This window comes from Parambassis ranga, chromosome 1 (genome assembly GCF_900634625.1).
Source record: "Parambassis ranga chromosome 1, fParRan2.1, whole genome shotgun sequence".
NCBI classification, from domain to species: Eukaryota; Metazoa; Chordata; class Actinopteri; family Ambassidae; genus Parambassis; species Parambassis ranga.
This window is the reverse complement of record NC_041022.1, coordinates 7,463,132-7,479,016: the sequence shown is the minus strand read 5'-3', so window position 1 is coordinate 7,479,016 and position 15,885 is coordinate 7,463,132. Positions and strand designations below refer to the sequence as shown.

Below are 15,885 nucleotides of genomic sequence, written 5' to 3'. Positions count from 1 at the left end.
TTATTGAATTGAAAAAGCTCTTGAAAACAGGTGTTATGACATATTTTTAAGTTTTAAAATATGATGGACGTGTAGTCGAGCTTTTAATGATGACATAACAGAACCAAAAACAACGCAGTACAATTCCACAATGAAACAAAAGGCATCCGGCCAGCTTGTAAAAATGCGCACGCATTCTCTCGCGATACTTACGTCGGTTGCCGTGACAACAGCTTTGTTGTGGGTCACTTTTTTTTACAGCGGAGATACAGGCGGCGCTCAAAGAGCAACTGTCCAATCAAAAGTCAGAAAATACTGGGCGGTATTAACACGGCGTCACGTACAGTGTGAAAAAATACGGAGAATCTGAACGTGAGTACCATGCACATGCTCTCTCTGAATGTTATTTTCATAAAATTGTCGTTATTTTGTATAATCGCAGTTTATTCCCTATAAAAAGGAGTCATTCGTTGTTTCTGTTACCGTAGGAGGTACTGGCTGGCCACATAGGCTCTATATGCTAAGGGCCACATGGTATTAGATAACCGGCTTGGGTTTACAACCGTCTGTTAAGCTAGCTTACTGCAAGCTAACTAAAAGTCAGCGAAAGATGCTAATAGTGAAAGTAGCCGCTGGTAGAACAGATTCCTTTATTTTGTTTTGTTTCTCCTCCTTTAGCAGGGAGTGTCCATAACGTTACTGGAACACACTGCCTTGCTCAACGGTCAGGAATGTCCAACGGCGGCGTCAGCGGAGATCGGCTCAACCGGTTCAAAAACAAAGGGAAGGATCCTAATGTAAGTCTCGACATTAGCCGTCAGCGTGGGTATTTTTTAACGGAGCAGTCCATCGTATTAAGTTCCTGTACTTTTTTTTATGCGTGTCGACATATTCAGGAGCTCAGGCGAAGGAGGGCGGAAGTCAACGTGGAGCTCCGAAAAGCAATAAAAGACGAACAGATCCTCAAGAGAAGAAACGTCCAGTGTCTTCTGGAGGAGCCGTCCTCCCCACTACAAACACAAGGTCCCAATGCACAGGTAGTCCCCAGCAAAAGAAACTACTGCAGCTACTGCTTCTCGCACTATGACTGGCTGGTAAACAGGACGCGCCAGAAATAAACACAGCTGCGTGGGTCTCATGTTGTGGACGTGTGATTACATAATGCAACTCTCACATGGATGAGCTGCAACACCGTCTGTGCATACATTTCTGGGCTTATGAAAAAGTTGTTATCATGAACCTGCTGTCATGACTGATGACCATTCAGCTGTCCATTACCTTTCCACATTAGAATACATACATCCATACAGCCTGTCCTTCTTATAAGCTTTTATATATATATATTTCCAAGCTATAATTTCAGGGCAGTGACTTCATATTGTTCTTGTCTTCAGCAGTTTCTTTCCTGTATCTTCCTAGTATTCAAAGATTTTCTACTTTTCAAAATAAGAGCATCATCTGTTCAAATTCTTGACTGCGTTTCTGCAAATTGAATTCAGATTACAGATTCTCCGGCAATTCAGAGCAATCCTTCACGTCAGCGTTCGAAGCAATGCTTTAGCTGCACCGATCAAACTTGCATTTTCTTCTTGAAATTCTTTTCTAGTTTTTAAACTCCTGTTTGAGGCAGTAATCCTCTCCTGTTTTCCTGCTCCACAGTCTACTCACCAATGGACTTTGGAGGAGATTGTAGCAGGTATAAGCTGCCAGAATCTAGATTTTCAGCTGCAGGCTACACAAGCAGCCAGGTAAGATTATATTACTTGTTTGTGTAATAACTGTTTTTCAATGCATCGGCCCCATGGATCAACCTAATATTAAATATCCAGTCTATTTAGTCAATATTGCTATAATAATCATGTATCTGGTGCAACTTGTGTTACAACAAGATTTTGTTTTATTTTTTCCTGAATCTTTTGCTTTCACTAACAAGCAAACCGGATTTTTTTTTCTCTCTAAACAGAAAACTCATCTCCAGAGAGGAGCATCCGCCTGTTGATAGCATTATTGATGCTGGTCTCATTCCAACGTTTATTAGTTTTCTGGCATTATCTGAATGCCCTCCCATCCAGTTTGAGGCTGCCTGGGCCCTGACTAATATCGCTTCAGGTACCTCGGATCAGACCTCTGCTGTAGTAAAAGGAGGAGCCATTCCAGCTTTTATTAACCTGGTGACATCACCCCATCAGCACATCAGCGAACAGGCCATTTGGGCCCTGGGTAACATTGCAGGTACTGTGTGTTGAGAGAACTTGACATCTCTTTGTGTTTGAGACATGTGAGCACTGTCACATTTTTCTGTGTATAGATAGTGCTGCTTTTGTTTTCACCCATGTATCCTTTAATTTAGTTGCCGCTTTCTTGCCAGTGTTTTTTGACAGTGACAGTTAATCCACAATTCTCCTGATTTAGGTGATGGATCAAATTACAGAGACCTAGTGATCAAACATGGTGGTCTCCAACCAATTCTAACCTTGCTGGCTACCCCTGACTTGTCTGTATTTCCTGTAAGTTTGAGTCATACCATTTTGACCCAGTTATTAAGACCTCTTTTATAAGATTGGCAGGATGATTGTGTTGGATCACTGACTGACTTGTTAGTCTATTCTGGTGGTCAGCAGTTTTTTTTTAATCTTAATACTTATTATTAGTCTGCAATAATCACTAAATTGTTTTTGAAGTTAATAATCCTGGCACCCTTTGGTGATTTTCTTTGAAAAATGAGATTTTAACAGGGTTATAAATCTTGTCGATGTGATACTGCATGTGGCTGTAATTATCATGTTATGACACCTTTTGTTGCTGTATCTCCTAATCCACTGTACCAGTCTAGCTACCTGCGAAATGTCACATGGACACTTTCCAACCTGTGTCGAAACAAAAACCCGGCTCCACCTTTAGAGGCAGTGCAGCAGCTGCTTCCAGCCTTGGTGCACCTCCTCCACTGCAATTACAGAGACGTCCTGGTTGACACCTGCTGGGCTGTGTCCTACCTGACTGATGGCTCCAATGAGAGGATAGAGGTGGTGGTGCAGGCTGGTCTGGTGCCCCGTCTTGTACAGCTTCTGGCCTGTGAGGAACTCTCCATTATAGTAAGTGATGTTAAGTGTCAGTCCCCAATCTGTAATACCTATTATTGTACATTAATATTATTTATTTACCCTAATCACTTATTCTTGTCATCATGATAGTTGGATTAAAGTTACAACAGTCATCAACTGTCTTTCATTTTATGTTATAACTATGAGTCATTTTAAATAATTTACTGGTTCTTCACTTCCAGACTCCAGCCCTCCGGTCACTTGGAAACATTGTGACAGGGACTGATGAGCAGACCCAGTGTGTGCTGAATGCAGGTGCCCTGACAATGTTCCCTGTCCTGTTACGCCACTCCAAACCCAACATCCAAAAAGAAGCAGCCTGGACAGTGTCCAACATTACTGCTGGCAAGGACTCGCAGATTCAGGAGGTCATCAATGCGGGCCTTATTCCCATTCTGGTGGAGATCCTCCAACAGGTCAGAACACAGGAGCAGATCTCAATGGAGTTCTTTATATTTTACTAATTAGTTTGGTTTTAAAAAAAGCCCTTAGCACTGCACATGCAAACACTATATACACACAGGGGATTCTCCGCAACATGCTACACATTTTATATTGCCTATTTAGTTTTGCTGTATATATATATTTCTGCCCTAAAACACCTAAAAAATGTGTTTTAGGGAGACCACAAGACCCAGAGGGAGGCGGTGTGGGCAGTCACCAATTATACCAGTGGTGGAACAGTGGAGCAGGTGGCCTACCTGGTCCATTGCAATATTCTGAAGCCCCTGTTAAGTCTGTTAACAGTCAAAGAGAGCAAGATGACCCTGGTTGGTCTGGATGCAGTCTGCAATATTTTACAGGTGAAGTACCAAGAAAGAAAACATTTCAGTTCCCTGTTCCCGCAGTCAGCATTCTGCAGTTCACAATTTTTGCAATTTAAGTTGTTTTTGGAGCTGTCCTGTAAGGCATACTGAGGACTATTGGTTTATTTCAGTGTAAATACTTAGATTTTTAGAGAGAAACTCTAGAAGAATAGAAATAAATGTTTCTTTTTTATGCCTTTTTCTACACAGATGGCACAAAAAACTGGTGATCTTGAAAAACTGTGCCTAATGGTTGAGGAGTTGGGTGGCTTGGACACATTAGAGATGCTGCAGACCCACAGCAATGAAGCTGTCTCTAAGTCCGCCTTTAACATTATAGAGAAATTCTTCTCTGAAGACGTAAGTGTTGTTCCCACATTCCCATCCTTGATTGTCTGGTCAATGAAAGTGGACCAGTTTTAAAGATCAATTACTAAAAACTGATTATAAAGTGTATGTGTGTGTCACTCAGATTCAAACATTATCATCTGTAATAGCCACAGTGAAAGTGAAGTGTATCTGTTTTTGTTTTTTATTGACCAGAATGTGCTTATAATTAAAAATATGCACAATTTTCTCTCCACCAATGCATAGCAGACACTGTCTTTGCTGACAGAATATCCCCTTTACAACAGAATCGGTCTAATCTTTGTCCATCAGACTGTCACCAAAACATGCCATGACTTCATAATCTCCCTCTTTTAGGAGGACGTGTCTCTAGTTCCTGATGCCAGTCCTGACTCCTATGGCTTCCAGACCTCTGAGGACCAAAGCACTTTCCAGTTTTAACATGTCCTGTTCTTTGTTTTAACCACAGTTTAAAGGGTATCTGTAAATAAATTTTACTCATAAACAAGTTTGTTTTGTTTTAATTTCATATTGATTTTGGTTGTAAATGTATGTGCGCTGTGAACAGGAAAAACATGCTTATCAAAAGATGAGAGCAAACAATGGGATATAATCCTTGCCTAACTCAACACTAGGTGAAACCGCAGCTGCAGCGTTTACCAGCATCACAAGCAGCTCCAGATGAAGCAGCCTGAGTGGACTTCTGTTCAAATGTCGTACAAACCACAGTTATGGGACCTGGTATGATCAGCATTCAGGACTGGGGTAGTCATTTACAACCTTTAGTGAAAAGGAACATTGCTCAAGTGTAAGGTGTGCCAGTGACTTTATTTTGATGCCAAGCATAAAATGACACCCACAGTACAATGTATGTAAGCAGTATTCCACAATGTAACATGCAAGGGTTTGTGTGTGGATGTGTGTATTTCTGTTTTCTTCCACCGAGGGATAGGTACCTGCACCCTGTGAAGGAAACAGCAAAAAAAAAGACGAGAATGAAACAGGATGTAACTGGTGCTCATCTCGACACTAGGTGACACTGTTGTGTACTTGTACAAGGACCCTGACCTAGACCACAGACACTGAATGAAATCTGTGTTTCAGTAGAGTGAAAAAACTTTGGGTCATGATAATTTAATATTTCCCAAATTTCCCTGAGGGACCTTCCAAAGGGATTAATAAAGTATATTCTATTCTATTTGTAATGGGAATGTTATACATAATATGTGGGAGATGTAAATATATAAAGATACATATAAAGGTCTTTTAGTAATATAATATAGTAGTAATATAATATATAATCATAATGTATAACCCATTTCCTTCTTACTGATTAGTATTGATCCGTTGTGGACAGTCTAAAATTCTCTACCTTTATATTGATGTAAACCACGATAAAAAATACCGAAAAAAATTATAATAATTTCCCTCAAATTAATAACAGAACTATTTGAATGGAGAAACGATTTTAATTGTTAGTGGTTAAATTGCTGGCATTTAAATGTATAAACTCGTGGGTTTATTTTGAACGATCGTACCGGATGTGCGCTGATGTTTCCCTCCCTGACCATGTCTGAGCTGCGGTAGTCAGTCTTTACCAGCAGCATCGCGACCAGCTCCAGTTGAAGCAGCCCGGGTCCAGATGGAGGACAAACCGTTCACCTGATTTGTATCGTCACTCTTATATGAGACGCGGCATGATCGGCATTTGGGGATGTAGTTTTTTTGCATCTTTTAACAAAAAAAGGGGGCTCAAGTGGAGAGTGTTCTGCCAGCGATGTGATTATGGTAGCATTATGTTGCGCTCACAGTCAGCGTGATTTGCTATGGTGATACTACAAGCTAACACCAAGCTAGCCGAGGGATTGTTTTGGGAAATACATTTTTGAAGAACTCATACGCTGACACATGAATTAGACAGTTTTGTGCATTTTTACACAAAGGGGAATGTCTAACCAAGGAGTTAGAAGAAATGGCCCAGTAAAGCTGCGGTTGACAGGTAAGCAAAATTTAAACCCCCTCCTGCGCTTATCGGAAACGTTAGCAAGTTAGCTTGCTAGCCAAGCATGCTAAGTGACGTCTAGGGATTGTACTGCGGGGCACTGGCATGGTTGTCTTGTGTGATTACATTTTATAACTCATATTGTGTCGTATGTGTATTTCACTTATTTGCTTTGGCTGAAATTAAGCCACGCCAATGCAGTTATAGCATTTATGACCAGCACCTAATGTGCCTTGCTCGTTAGCAGACATTAGCTGTTACAACATCGTTGTTTATATTGTATTTACGTAGCTGGCTGAGTTTGCTTTTCAGTCTGCTTATCAGTTCCCTCAAGGGATAAGGTAGTTGAAATAATTAACCTTGATATAGCAAAAGCTTGTGCCAATGTCTGTGTTTTGCTGTTGACTCAATAGCTGTGATCGATTATTTTAAAATGTCTTATGGGTAATAAATCCCTACTATTTTGTCTAAGGGCGTTGTTTAAAGGAAGGTATTGTGTTTCTTTGTATCGAATAGTAGCTAAATCACTATTGATAAATCTATCAATCAACTGTCTCATAAACGATGTCCCCAGAGCGCCTTTTAGTGTGTGTGGAAAATAAATACTAAGACACTACAATTTGTCTTGTGCTGTAATAAAACACACACATTTATTATGTTTATATTATCTATTTCTTGAAAAGGGTGTCTGTGATGATCAGGTTAGAAAAATAGTATGTTTTGACTTTTGCACTGTAATCACATGTTTACTAATATTTGGTGATCAGTTACCTTTACTCTCATTAGAAAACTTCACATCAGTGTTGTAAAGGGATTCTTGCTTTATACTTCACAGCATATATCATTGAATCACTTTTACTAGGCTTCACAGACCTATATTGCATCTGATTAAGTGTAGTGTGTTACAGGTGACAAATGGGTTCATTTGCCTAGAAGGTTGTAGTAATGCTGTAAAGAGAAATCAATACTCAAAGATCTAACCACTTGTCAGGCCTGTTTGCTTGCCTTTTTTTTTCTCCACTCCATATGGGGAATGGTTTTAAATGGGCTGCAGTGGTCTTCAGACGGAATCCCAGGAATGTGAAACCTCAGAGAGAGTCTTTCCTGATCATAGACACATTCTATGTGTTTCACTAGAGTGAGGACAGTGGGTGTGTGTCTGTACGTGTAGAATAGGGGAATTAGGGATTTTTATAGTGTACAGAATGGCCACAGCTATTGCACACCTTTCATTTGACGATCCATGATGTCAAATCTTCATTGCACACGCAGATGTTTGTCAGGTCGTAGCTATACACGTGATTTATGTGTCTGAGACTGTGCTTTTAGACTAAAGATTGCATGCCACTCCAGTTGTACTCTGTGTGCTCTGTGGTCTCCTTGTCTGACAGTGAAAGAGAGAATGACAAGTCAGTTAAACAGTATGGTTTTGAATAGGGATATAAAGTGATTGTTATGCTTAATATATTTTATATTTTTTGAGGTGATTCTCAAATTTCTGACCATGACCTAAAAGCCTCCCAGTCGCCCACAAGATGAAAATTTGTATTTAAAATGAACCATAACCCTATCTTTATCCCAGCCTGCTTGTACCTGTTTATTAAATGCTAAACTTGTAGACTGCTTTGTTTTCATGGGATTGCCAAACTTTTTTTTCTTCATGTACCCACAGGTCTTTGCAGAAGCACTGTCAAGTATAATAATCATTGACATGGTGGTGTCACCAATAATTCCTATGTTTGTTTCCAACTGGGTAAAGTCTCATACTGCACAGAGACTCACTTAATGTTGACACTTTAGACACAATTCTGTACTTCTGGGGACAAAATGCTTTTGCCAGCTATAGCTTAACTGCATCCATTTTTTTCTCTGGCTCTGTTTCTCACAATAATATCAAAACGAACTGTGCTTTTTCCCGACTCACAGAAGCACACAGTAGTTTGCCACCCTGTGCTGGGATTCCCCCTTGTCACAGTTTTGGATTAGAACTTGTTTAGTTTGGGTTTTCACACACTACAGGATTTTGGAATTTGACTGGATTTATCCCCAGTTTAAGCATCCTGCTCTGCATTAAAAAAGCACCTTTTAGTTTGTTAAAAAGGCTTGTCCTTTAGGTTTATCTGGGACAGCTGTTCTTTGGTGCTTAAATTAAAAACAGTTTGAGTTTGTAGTAGGCGGTGTGTCGTGTCATGGAGCTTGCTGTCAAGAGCAATTTTGGATTTCGAGAACTGTTACTTCTGACACCGCAATGAGTTATAGCGTCGCATCCATGTACGATTGTGTGCGATTTACTGGAACTAAAACAAAAACCAGGTGTTTCTTTAACAGGATGAAACCTATATATTCTTATTCACATGAGATGTACAAGGGGATGAATCCATCCCTAACCCACCTTCAATTTCTGGCTGCAATATGGTGTGACTGTGAGGGAGGAAGCCTGTCTATATGTGATCCATTTACTCCATTAGCCTTCATTTGGCTTGCAATAAGCAGGCAACAACTGGAAGAATCATCTCAGAATTCTTTCTGTTCTGTGCGAGTCTGTGACACTCAGGCATGCAAGGAAACCCGCATGTGTATTTGTTATCTGCTGTCATGCTTTGTGTGTGCATGTCCTTCTCGTTATAACATTTTGGGAAGGTGTGTGTTGAAGGGGAAAAAAGCCAGGAAGCTGGTGATTAAGATAAAGATCCAGTCTTAGTTCAAGTCCCAGCTTTGCCACCGGGGCAGAGTGCATTTCAGGGAAGCTGTCAGAGACCACTGTCTCAGCATTCACTGTCACCTCTCAGAAAATACATCTGTATTTGTGTGTGTGTGTGTCAGCTTGTTAGTGTGTGCAAGCACATTTTTTTGTGTGTTCTTAAAACAGAAGACCCACACACACTTTCATGCGCAAATGCACACAGATGCACTCGTGTACAGAGCTGGGCCTCCACAGGATGTACTGTTAGCACGCAATGCTGAGCTAAATTAGGAGTGTCAGCTTCCTAAAATATTAGGAGCAAATGGCGCAAAGACAGTCAGTGTATTGAAGTGACACTAAAAACCAACAGACATTATCATTAGAATAAGGAATTGAAAAGATATGAATATGTATATGAATTGTCATTCTGTAAATAGTAATTAGGGTGGTACAGTGTTTGAGGTATGTGAGGTAGGATGTACATTCATTCATAATTTGAATCTTTAAATCAGTCTCACTTTCATCTGTGTGTCATGTCTTCATCCTCACCTTGAATGGATTATTCTGGTAATATTGTTTCTGCTTGTCAGTTGCTGGTCTTTACAGTTTAGTTTAGTGTATATATACGTAAAATACAGCTGGTCACATGGGATCAACACATTGCTAGCTGCTGGTAGTGTGAAGGATTGGGCCATGCGTGCATGTGGGCGATTTGTTTTCCTTTAAACAACTCAGCGTTTTGATAGTTGAAACATGGACCAGTTAATGTTTATGATTCATTAGCACACAGTCAGTGTGTCATGCTGGGTGTTTGATTCTCTGATTTATTTACTCCTTCTATCAGCTTATATTATGAACAAGCAGTGCTTTAGTTATAATGCATTTAGACAGTTCATAGGCATTGATTAGAAATTTGATACGTTTTGTACAAATTGCCTCCAAGAAAATGAGCAAAGAAAGATATGAGGGTAACAGTGTTTGTACTGAAACATTTATGAATAGACCGTGCACACTCGGATATGTAAGCCTTACCTTAGCTGCTTTGAATGCACTGCCGTAACGCCTCACTTGCCACACTGGGAAAAGCAGTGTTTTCCATGTGCAGGTAATTTGTTGTCACACTCCATACGTCTTTGAAGTCTATGGTTCAGGCCTACCTGCTTATTTCCTACTGCTTTCCTCCGTCTGGAATTAGATACTTCCTTTTTCATTTGGCTCCTTTGTTTCTGAGTCTGTATATTTCTGAACATGGAAGAATGGGTGGTGTTAGAGATTTGCTGTACATTCTTGCTATAATGCTCTGTTTAAGACTTTTTAGGCCAGTCGCTTGAAACCTTTTCAGATGATACCAATCACAGGGTCCATCTAAAGCCATTAAACTCTTCTGTGGTACTATGACAAGCACAGGCTACATCATTGAAATATTTATGTCCTGGCAGAGTGGCAGGGATCCAAGTAGGGCATGAGTTGTCTGAGCAATAGATAGACAAGACGGCTGCCTGCTGTGTTACTCTTTGATTGGGTTAGGAATTAGACAAAAGTGTTTTGCCTCTGTTTTTGTCCATATGGATCATGTAACGATTGTACTGCTTGCAATGTTTACACTGACACTGAAGAGTTAAGTAATACATCATGTTGCTAGTTTTTATAGCAGTTAACCTTAGTGAGTGATATGAAGCTGCTGTAGGAGAATGATGTTAAAGACAAAAAGCAGCAATTAATTTTATTTTAATATGGATGCATTGAGATAAGTGAAAATGTACACGACTGTCCAATCAGCTGCAACACTCTAACAAGCAGCAGTGACAAGTGTAGCCGAATCTTATTTGTGACTATGCAGCCATGGGCATCTGAAATGAAATGTAAAGATGTTTGTGTAATGCACAAGAACCTCAATGTAAAGTACACTTTCTGCAGCAGGAATAGTTGGTGTAGCTAGTAAGCTAAACCTTCAGTGGTATAGATTAGTCTGTGTGTGCACTAGCTGCCAGGAAGGAGATGATGCTGCTCCTGTGTGTGTTTACAACTCTGTGCATTTGCATGTCTGCTTGATTTTGCCTGTAGCGTCTGGGGTCACTGTGTTGTGGCTAGGTTCTGTAGTGCAGCAAAGAGCTCTGTACCCAGACTTCCTCCAGCTCTGTTTAGTCTGCATCCCCAGCGTATACTTCATTTGACCACACACACAACACAGATTGTGTACGCTCATTCACAGCTCACGTGGCCCCCAGTGTCATATGGAAATGTTCATTTCCACTGTATGATGCAGTAGTTCTTAAAAGAAACACAGGAGACAACATTGTGCTGCAGACCAGAATATTAATAGTTTATTTATATTTTATTGCGACGGTTTTAGTGTTAAAAAATGCATATAGCTGAGTATTTTTGTATCCATACTCTTAAGTACTGAAGGTTACAACGTGGTATTGCAGCATGACTGTATTGTTAAGGAATGTGGGTAATAAATGAGCAGATGCTTATGGTCTGGGGCATATGTGTTGACATTTACACTGGCTGTGTAACTCTTCATAACAGCAGCATATTGATTCAATATAATTTTTTACTGATATCCCCTTTTTGGTCAGCAGGACAGTTGCTGGCTGTCATTGTTTTTAAAATATATGCTGTTTTCGTCTAATATATGATGTTTTTCCTATCTCTGTTTTTGATTTTATTTCTGTGAGAACCTAAGTTTGGCAATCCGATTATTTTTGCATGGTAATCTGCCATTCAAATAAGCCATATTTAGTCATTTTAGTCTTTCCTTTGTGCTCAGATTTCCCATTTGGAATAATCCTTGTGTTCATTATGTGGACTTTTTCAGTGGATATTACTGTTGGTTTTAGCACATTTTATCACACCCATGACTAAACATACATTGAGGTATCCTTCTCTGGAGAGGAAGATGTCACCTCTGTGCAGCCGGCCAATCGATTACCTCAAGATAAATGGTGCTTGATATCAGATCGGGTTATAATGATTTGAAATGTTACTGTTAAAAAAGGCACAAAAAAGCACCTGGCCTATACACAGTCTGTGACTAGGTAATGATCTCTCAAAGGACACTGCCAGTCTCATAACTCGGTGTTACTCTTCTGTGTTCATGACCTGCATTTTACCACGTAGCACACAAAGAGCCTACATGCTCTGCAGTTGAACAAAACCTTATGCTTGTTCGATCGGATAAAATGAGTTCAGAGAGAACTGACCTTGTCCAGCAGAAAATATAAATACAATTTTTTCTATTGCTTTGTTATACATATTACATCCTGTCCTGAACTATGAATTTGCTAAAAAGTTCTTCTTTGTGGTTCAGGTCCATCCTCAGTTTAATCTGCTTTTCAAATTACTTTTGAACTTGGTAGCATCAGTGTACTTCTGAGCAGGAAAATGGAAAGACTGAACACCTCGGTATTGCATAACCGCCTCTGACTAGAGAGGAGGTAGGCTTCAATGTGCAGAATACATTAAACTTTCCAAGTGCTTCAAAAGGATTTTCCTGCAGTAAGACAAATCACTATTTTCATATGGCTATAGCACTGCATTTCTGACAGTCTTATAGAAATGTTGGGGAGGCAAAAAAAATAAAATAAATCTTCTCCAGTTTTTGACTTGCTACAATGTCCCTCAGATACCATGTTTTGTCCTATAAAGAGTCGTAAAATCTTCAATTCAGAAATGTAAAAAAATGGGAGAATGTAAACTCCATCAAATTTTTTCATATAAAAATAGCCAGTAAGAGTAATTTATTGACATGGTCGGCCATTAATTTTCTGTCTACTGATGACTCAACATTTTTAACGCCTCACTGCTGCCTCTCATCATGAGCTTCTCTATCCTACATTTTTCTTTTCTGTCTTTTCTCTCATTTCTTTTCTGAACAGGATGTCCCTCATCTCTCTGTCATTTCTCTCTCTTCCTTCCTCTCCCTCACTAACCCCCGGATCTAGTCCAGACAGCTGTCAGACGTCTCTGCCGTTGTGGCTCCAGTTTGGTGCATTTTTTTTTATCTTTTTCTGTTTTCAACGTCTTATAGTATGTGCACACACATGCACATGCAATCAAATACACTTCCTGTACCGATCCCTTGCCACAGTACAGCACAGTCCTCTGTGTTTGTTCGGGTAATCTCAAGAGCCTGTGAGGGGATTCTAGGGATCCCAGGAAAGTAATCAAATCACTTTATTTTTAATCACTTAAAAGTATCTTAGACTAGTGGCAGTGGTTTAAAAAAAACATTTCATCATTTATTTGCATTAAGTGTTGACTTGGACAATATAATACCAGATGTAGTTGAAAGAAGGTTTAAACTACGGTTCCCACTTTCCTCCCACTCACTGTTCTCCTGCTACTGTTTCTGTGGTCAGACTTCCTACCTGTATATTTGTGTGTGTCTGGTAGACCACTCAGCACATCTACTGTACATATACACACACTTAAATACACTGACGCTCAAATTGCATCCCCTTCTCCTCCCTGTCTGTTTTCAGTTTAAATGTGGGACAGAGACAGTCGTACAATTAGAGTGATACAGTTTTTATTGTAAATTTGACAAAGTAGCATTAGATTAGATTTCATTTTCTGATTGACCATATATCAGACATGTTGCATTTGAAGATAAAAGTAACTGCAAATTTCCAAATGTTCATGTATGCTCTTATTTCAGTGCGCCAGTCCATTCAAGACCTAGATACAGTCTTAACAACTTGGCACTTCCCCAGTGGCTGTGCCATATTGGCAGTGGGTGGTGGGCCTGATGGTGACTGGTGACATATGGGTCGTCATATGCTCATATGAATAAAGAGGGCCTGTGTCTGTTGGGCCAATTAGCTATTTCAGACACTGTTATAGACTCAGATTACCTCATTGGCCTTAACATCTCAGTGTTAAGTGGATTATATGTGAATATTTATGGATCCTAGCCTGGATGACCTCACTCTCTACTTGTATTATTTTGCTCAATTGCTCAATGACTAACACTTGACACTGAACAATTATGGCTTATTTCACCTGTTGAAGGTATGGGAGTCAAAATGCTAACCTTGTGAGTCTTGTGGGTCCAGTTTGCCCCTTCTCTTCCAGTGCTGCAGTTTTTATTGCTCTCCCGTCTCCACTCCCCAGCGTCTGAATACTGTTTTCCACTTTATAGTCATGGTCATCATCTCTCTCTGCAACTGTCTTCTTTCATTGCCCTGTTTCTAAGGGAAAGTACTCTGCACAGACATTGTTAGTAAATGAATCCTGGCATCCATATGGGAATAAACACACACAGTCTCACATACTCGTCGTAGGCAAACACACACATTCACAGACACTTATGCAACCTGTTGTTTTTCTGTACACATACGCATGCTCCTGGACTCCGGGACTGATACAGTAGTTGCTGGAATCACAATGAAGATTTATCTTATTGTACTTGTGTATAGTGACAATAAAAGGCATTTTATTCTATTCTATTCTATATAAGATGTGCTAAATAAGTTTTAGTGTGATAACAGCTAATTAAACATTGTCAAAGTTACACTGTACTACTTTCAAGCTATAGCCAAAGCATAATGTATATTAGGTCAAGCTAAATTTTGAGCAGCTAACATATTGGATAAATAGCTGCAGGGACTAATCGCTCTCTGGGTGAACTAACAAACCTCCAATACTAATCACACTTTGCAGCCACCCCATTCCATGTAATTTCTATTTTCTTGTTTTCTTGTGGTAAAGTTTGTCTGCATGTGAATCATTGAGTGGTCTTCTCTTAAATATTGAGACGATGACTGTACTACATTCCAGAGACAATTTTAGCATGAATGATACTGTCTGGTCAAATAGATAAGTGTACCTAATTAGTCATATGGGATAACTTCCCTATGGTGTGACACACTACACTGTAACTAAGTCAAACATCAGTCTAAATGCTTCCTCTTTGATCACCCCATTTGCTTTGTGACTGTTGAGATTAGCTTGCTTGACTCACCCCAGCTTATTTCTACCTCCTTGATTCTTTAATTTCTTTATCGCTTCCTTTATCCTTTACTATTCGCTCCACATCATCTTCCTCCTAGATTTCCATTCATTAAAAATCTGTTCATCATGTTCCTTCTTAAAGCCATCTAATAACAATATAATTTAGGTACTTTATTTTGCAAGTTGTTTTTTCTGTCAATGGTCATTTAGTTAATATTTTTGCATTATGTATGAAATCTTTGTGTTATATTATGGTCAATTTTTTTCATATATGCTGGATGGCAGATCAGCCACCAGACTTTGTTCAAATATATTTAAAGGGTTCAGAGACATCAAGTGCTGACTGCAGTGCTTTAACAGACAAATTAAATACTAGGACTAAATATCCCAGGCAGACATCATAAATTTTCAGACAAAGTTCTCAGACTGGTCTACTTTGTTCATTGTCTTATCTCTGTCCACCATCACTGTCTCCTTGGACTTCCACTGTTGCCAAAATGTCATCAACGTCGTTCCCTGCTTCAAAAGAACTTCCCCTCCGCCTTCCCTCCCCTCTCTCTCCTTTACAATAATTCTTTCCAAGTCCCCCTCTGTATTGTCTGTGTTGCACAGATTTGTGACTCTTGATAGACCTCTTTCCTCCTAACCTGACATTCCTTTCTCCCTTCTCACCATTACTGCCTCCAGATGAACATTTCATCTTTACCTTTTCACCCCTCTGTCTGCAGTGACTATGTTCGCTCCAGACTGTTGCCGTTTCCCTGGGGAGCTAAGTGGAGGGGGGTGTCAGCTGTAGACTACTGGCCTCTTAACTGAATGACATAATTAGCGTCCTGAGCATTCACTGGACTGGAGAAGGGCTTGGGGTGGGAGGTTGAGTAATGGCTTCACAGAGGAAGTACAATGTAGATTAGATCATTCAATGTAGTGACTCAAAAATGCTCATTTATACCACATCATCATTTTTTTTGCTGCAGTAACATAAACTTTGTCACGTACACATTGAGT

At 39.8% G+C, this 15,885-nt stretch overlaps 2 protein-coding genes across 3 annotated transcripts in view; both read left to right on the top strand.

The window, feature by feature from the left end:
- The first annotated feature begins 227 nt into the window (after nucleotides 1-227).
- LOC114443494 (importin subunit alpha-1-like) lies at nucleotides 228-4,712 on the top strand. Its single transcript, XM_028417577.1, has 11 exons — nucleotides 228-351; nucleotides 658-776; nucleotides 876-1,016; nucleotides 1,639-1,727; nucleotides 1,943-2,211; nucleotides 2,392-2,486; nucleotides 2,808-3,071; nucleotides 3,263-3,496; nucleotides 3,701-3,883; nucleotides 4,097-4,246; nucleotides 4,592-4,712. Exons 2-11 carry the CDS (start codon nucleotides 711-713, stop codon nucleotides 4,673-4,675), a joined length of 1,575 nt encoding a protein of 524 aa, XP_028273378.1. The 5' UTR covers nucleotides 228-351; nucleotides 658-710; the 3' UTR covers nucleotides 4,676-4,712.
- A 1,096-nt stretch (nucleotides 4,713-5,808) lies between these two features.
- LOC114443458 (E3 ubiquitin-protein ligase SMURF2-like) overlaps nucleotides 5,809-15,885 on the top strand; it is a 38,812-nt gene continuing 28,735 nt past the window's right edge. For both annotated transcript variants that reach the window (XM_028417510.1, XM_028417502.1), the window contains exon 1: nucleotides 5,809-6,233. In XM_028417510.1, the coding sequence (XP_028273311.1) occupies nucleotides 6,182-6,233 (52 nt within the window). In that variant the 5' untranslated portion in view covers nucleotides 5,809-6,181. The remainder of the gene's footprint in view (nucleotides 6,234-15,885) is intronic.

What these genes read in the sequence shown, in the direction of transcription:
- LOC114443494 (XM_028417577.1), top strand. Translation starts at nt 711, where the DNA reads ATGTCCAACGGCGGCGTCAGCGGAGATCGGCTCAACCGGTTCAAAAAC. An exon ending in TGGTGGAGATCCTCCAACAG is followed by an intron (nt 3,497 to 3,700) that starts GTCAGAACACAG and finishes AATGTGTTTTAG; the next exon opens with GGAGACCACAAGACCCAGAG. An exon ending in CAGTCTGCAATATTTTACAG is followed by an intron (nt 3,884 to 4,096) that starts GTGAAGTACCAA and finishes TTTTCTACACAG; the next exon opens with ATGGCACAAAAAACTGGTGA.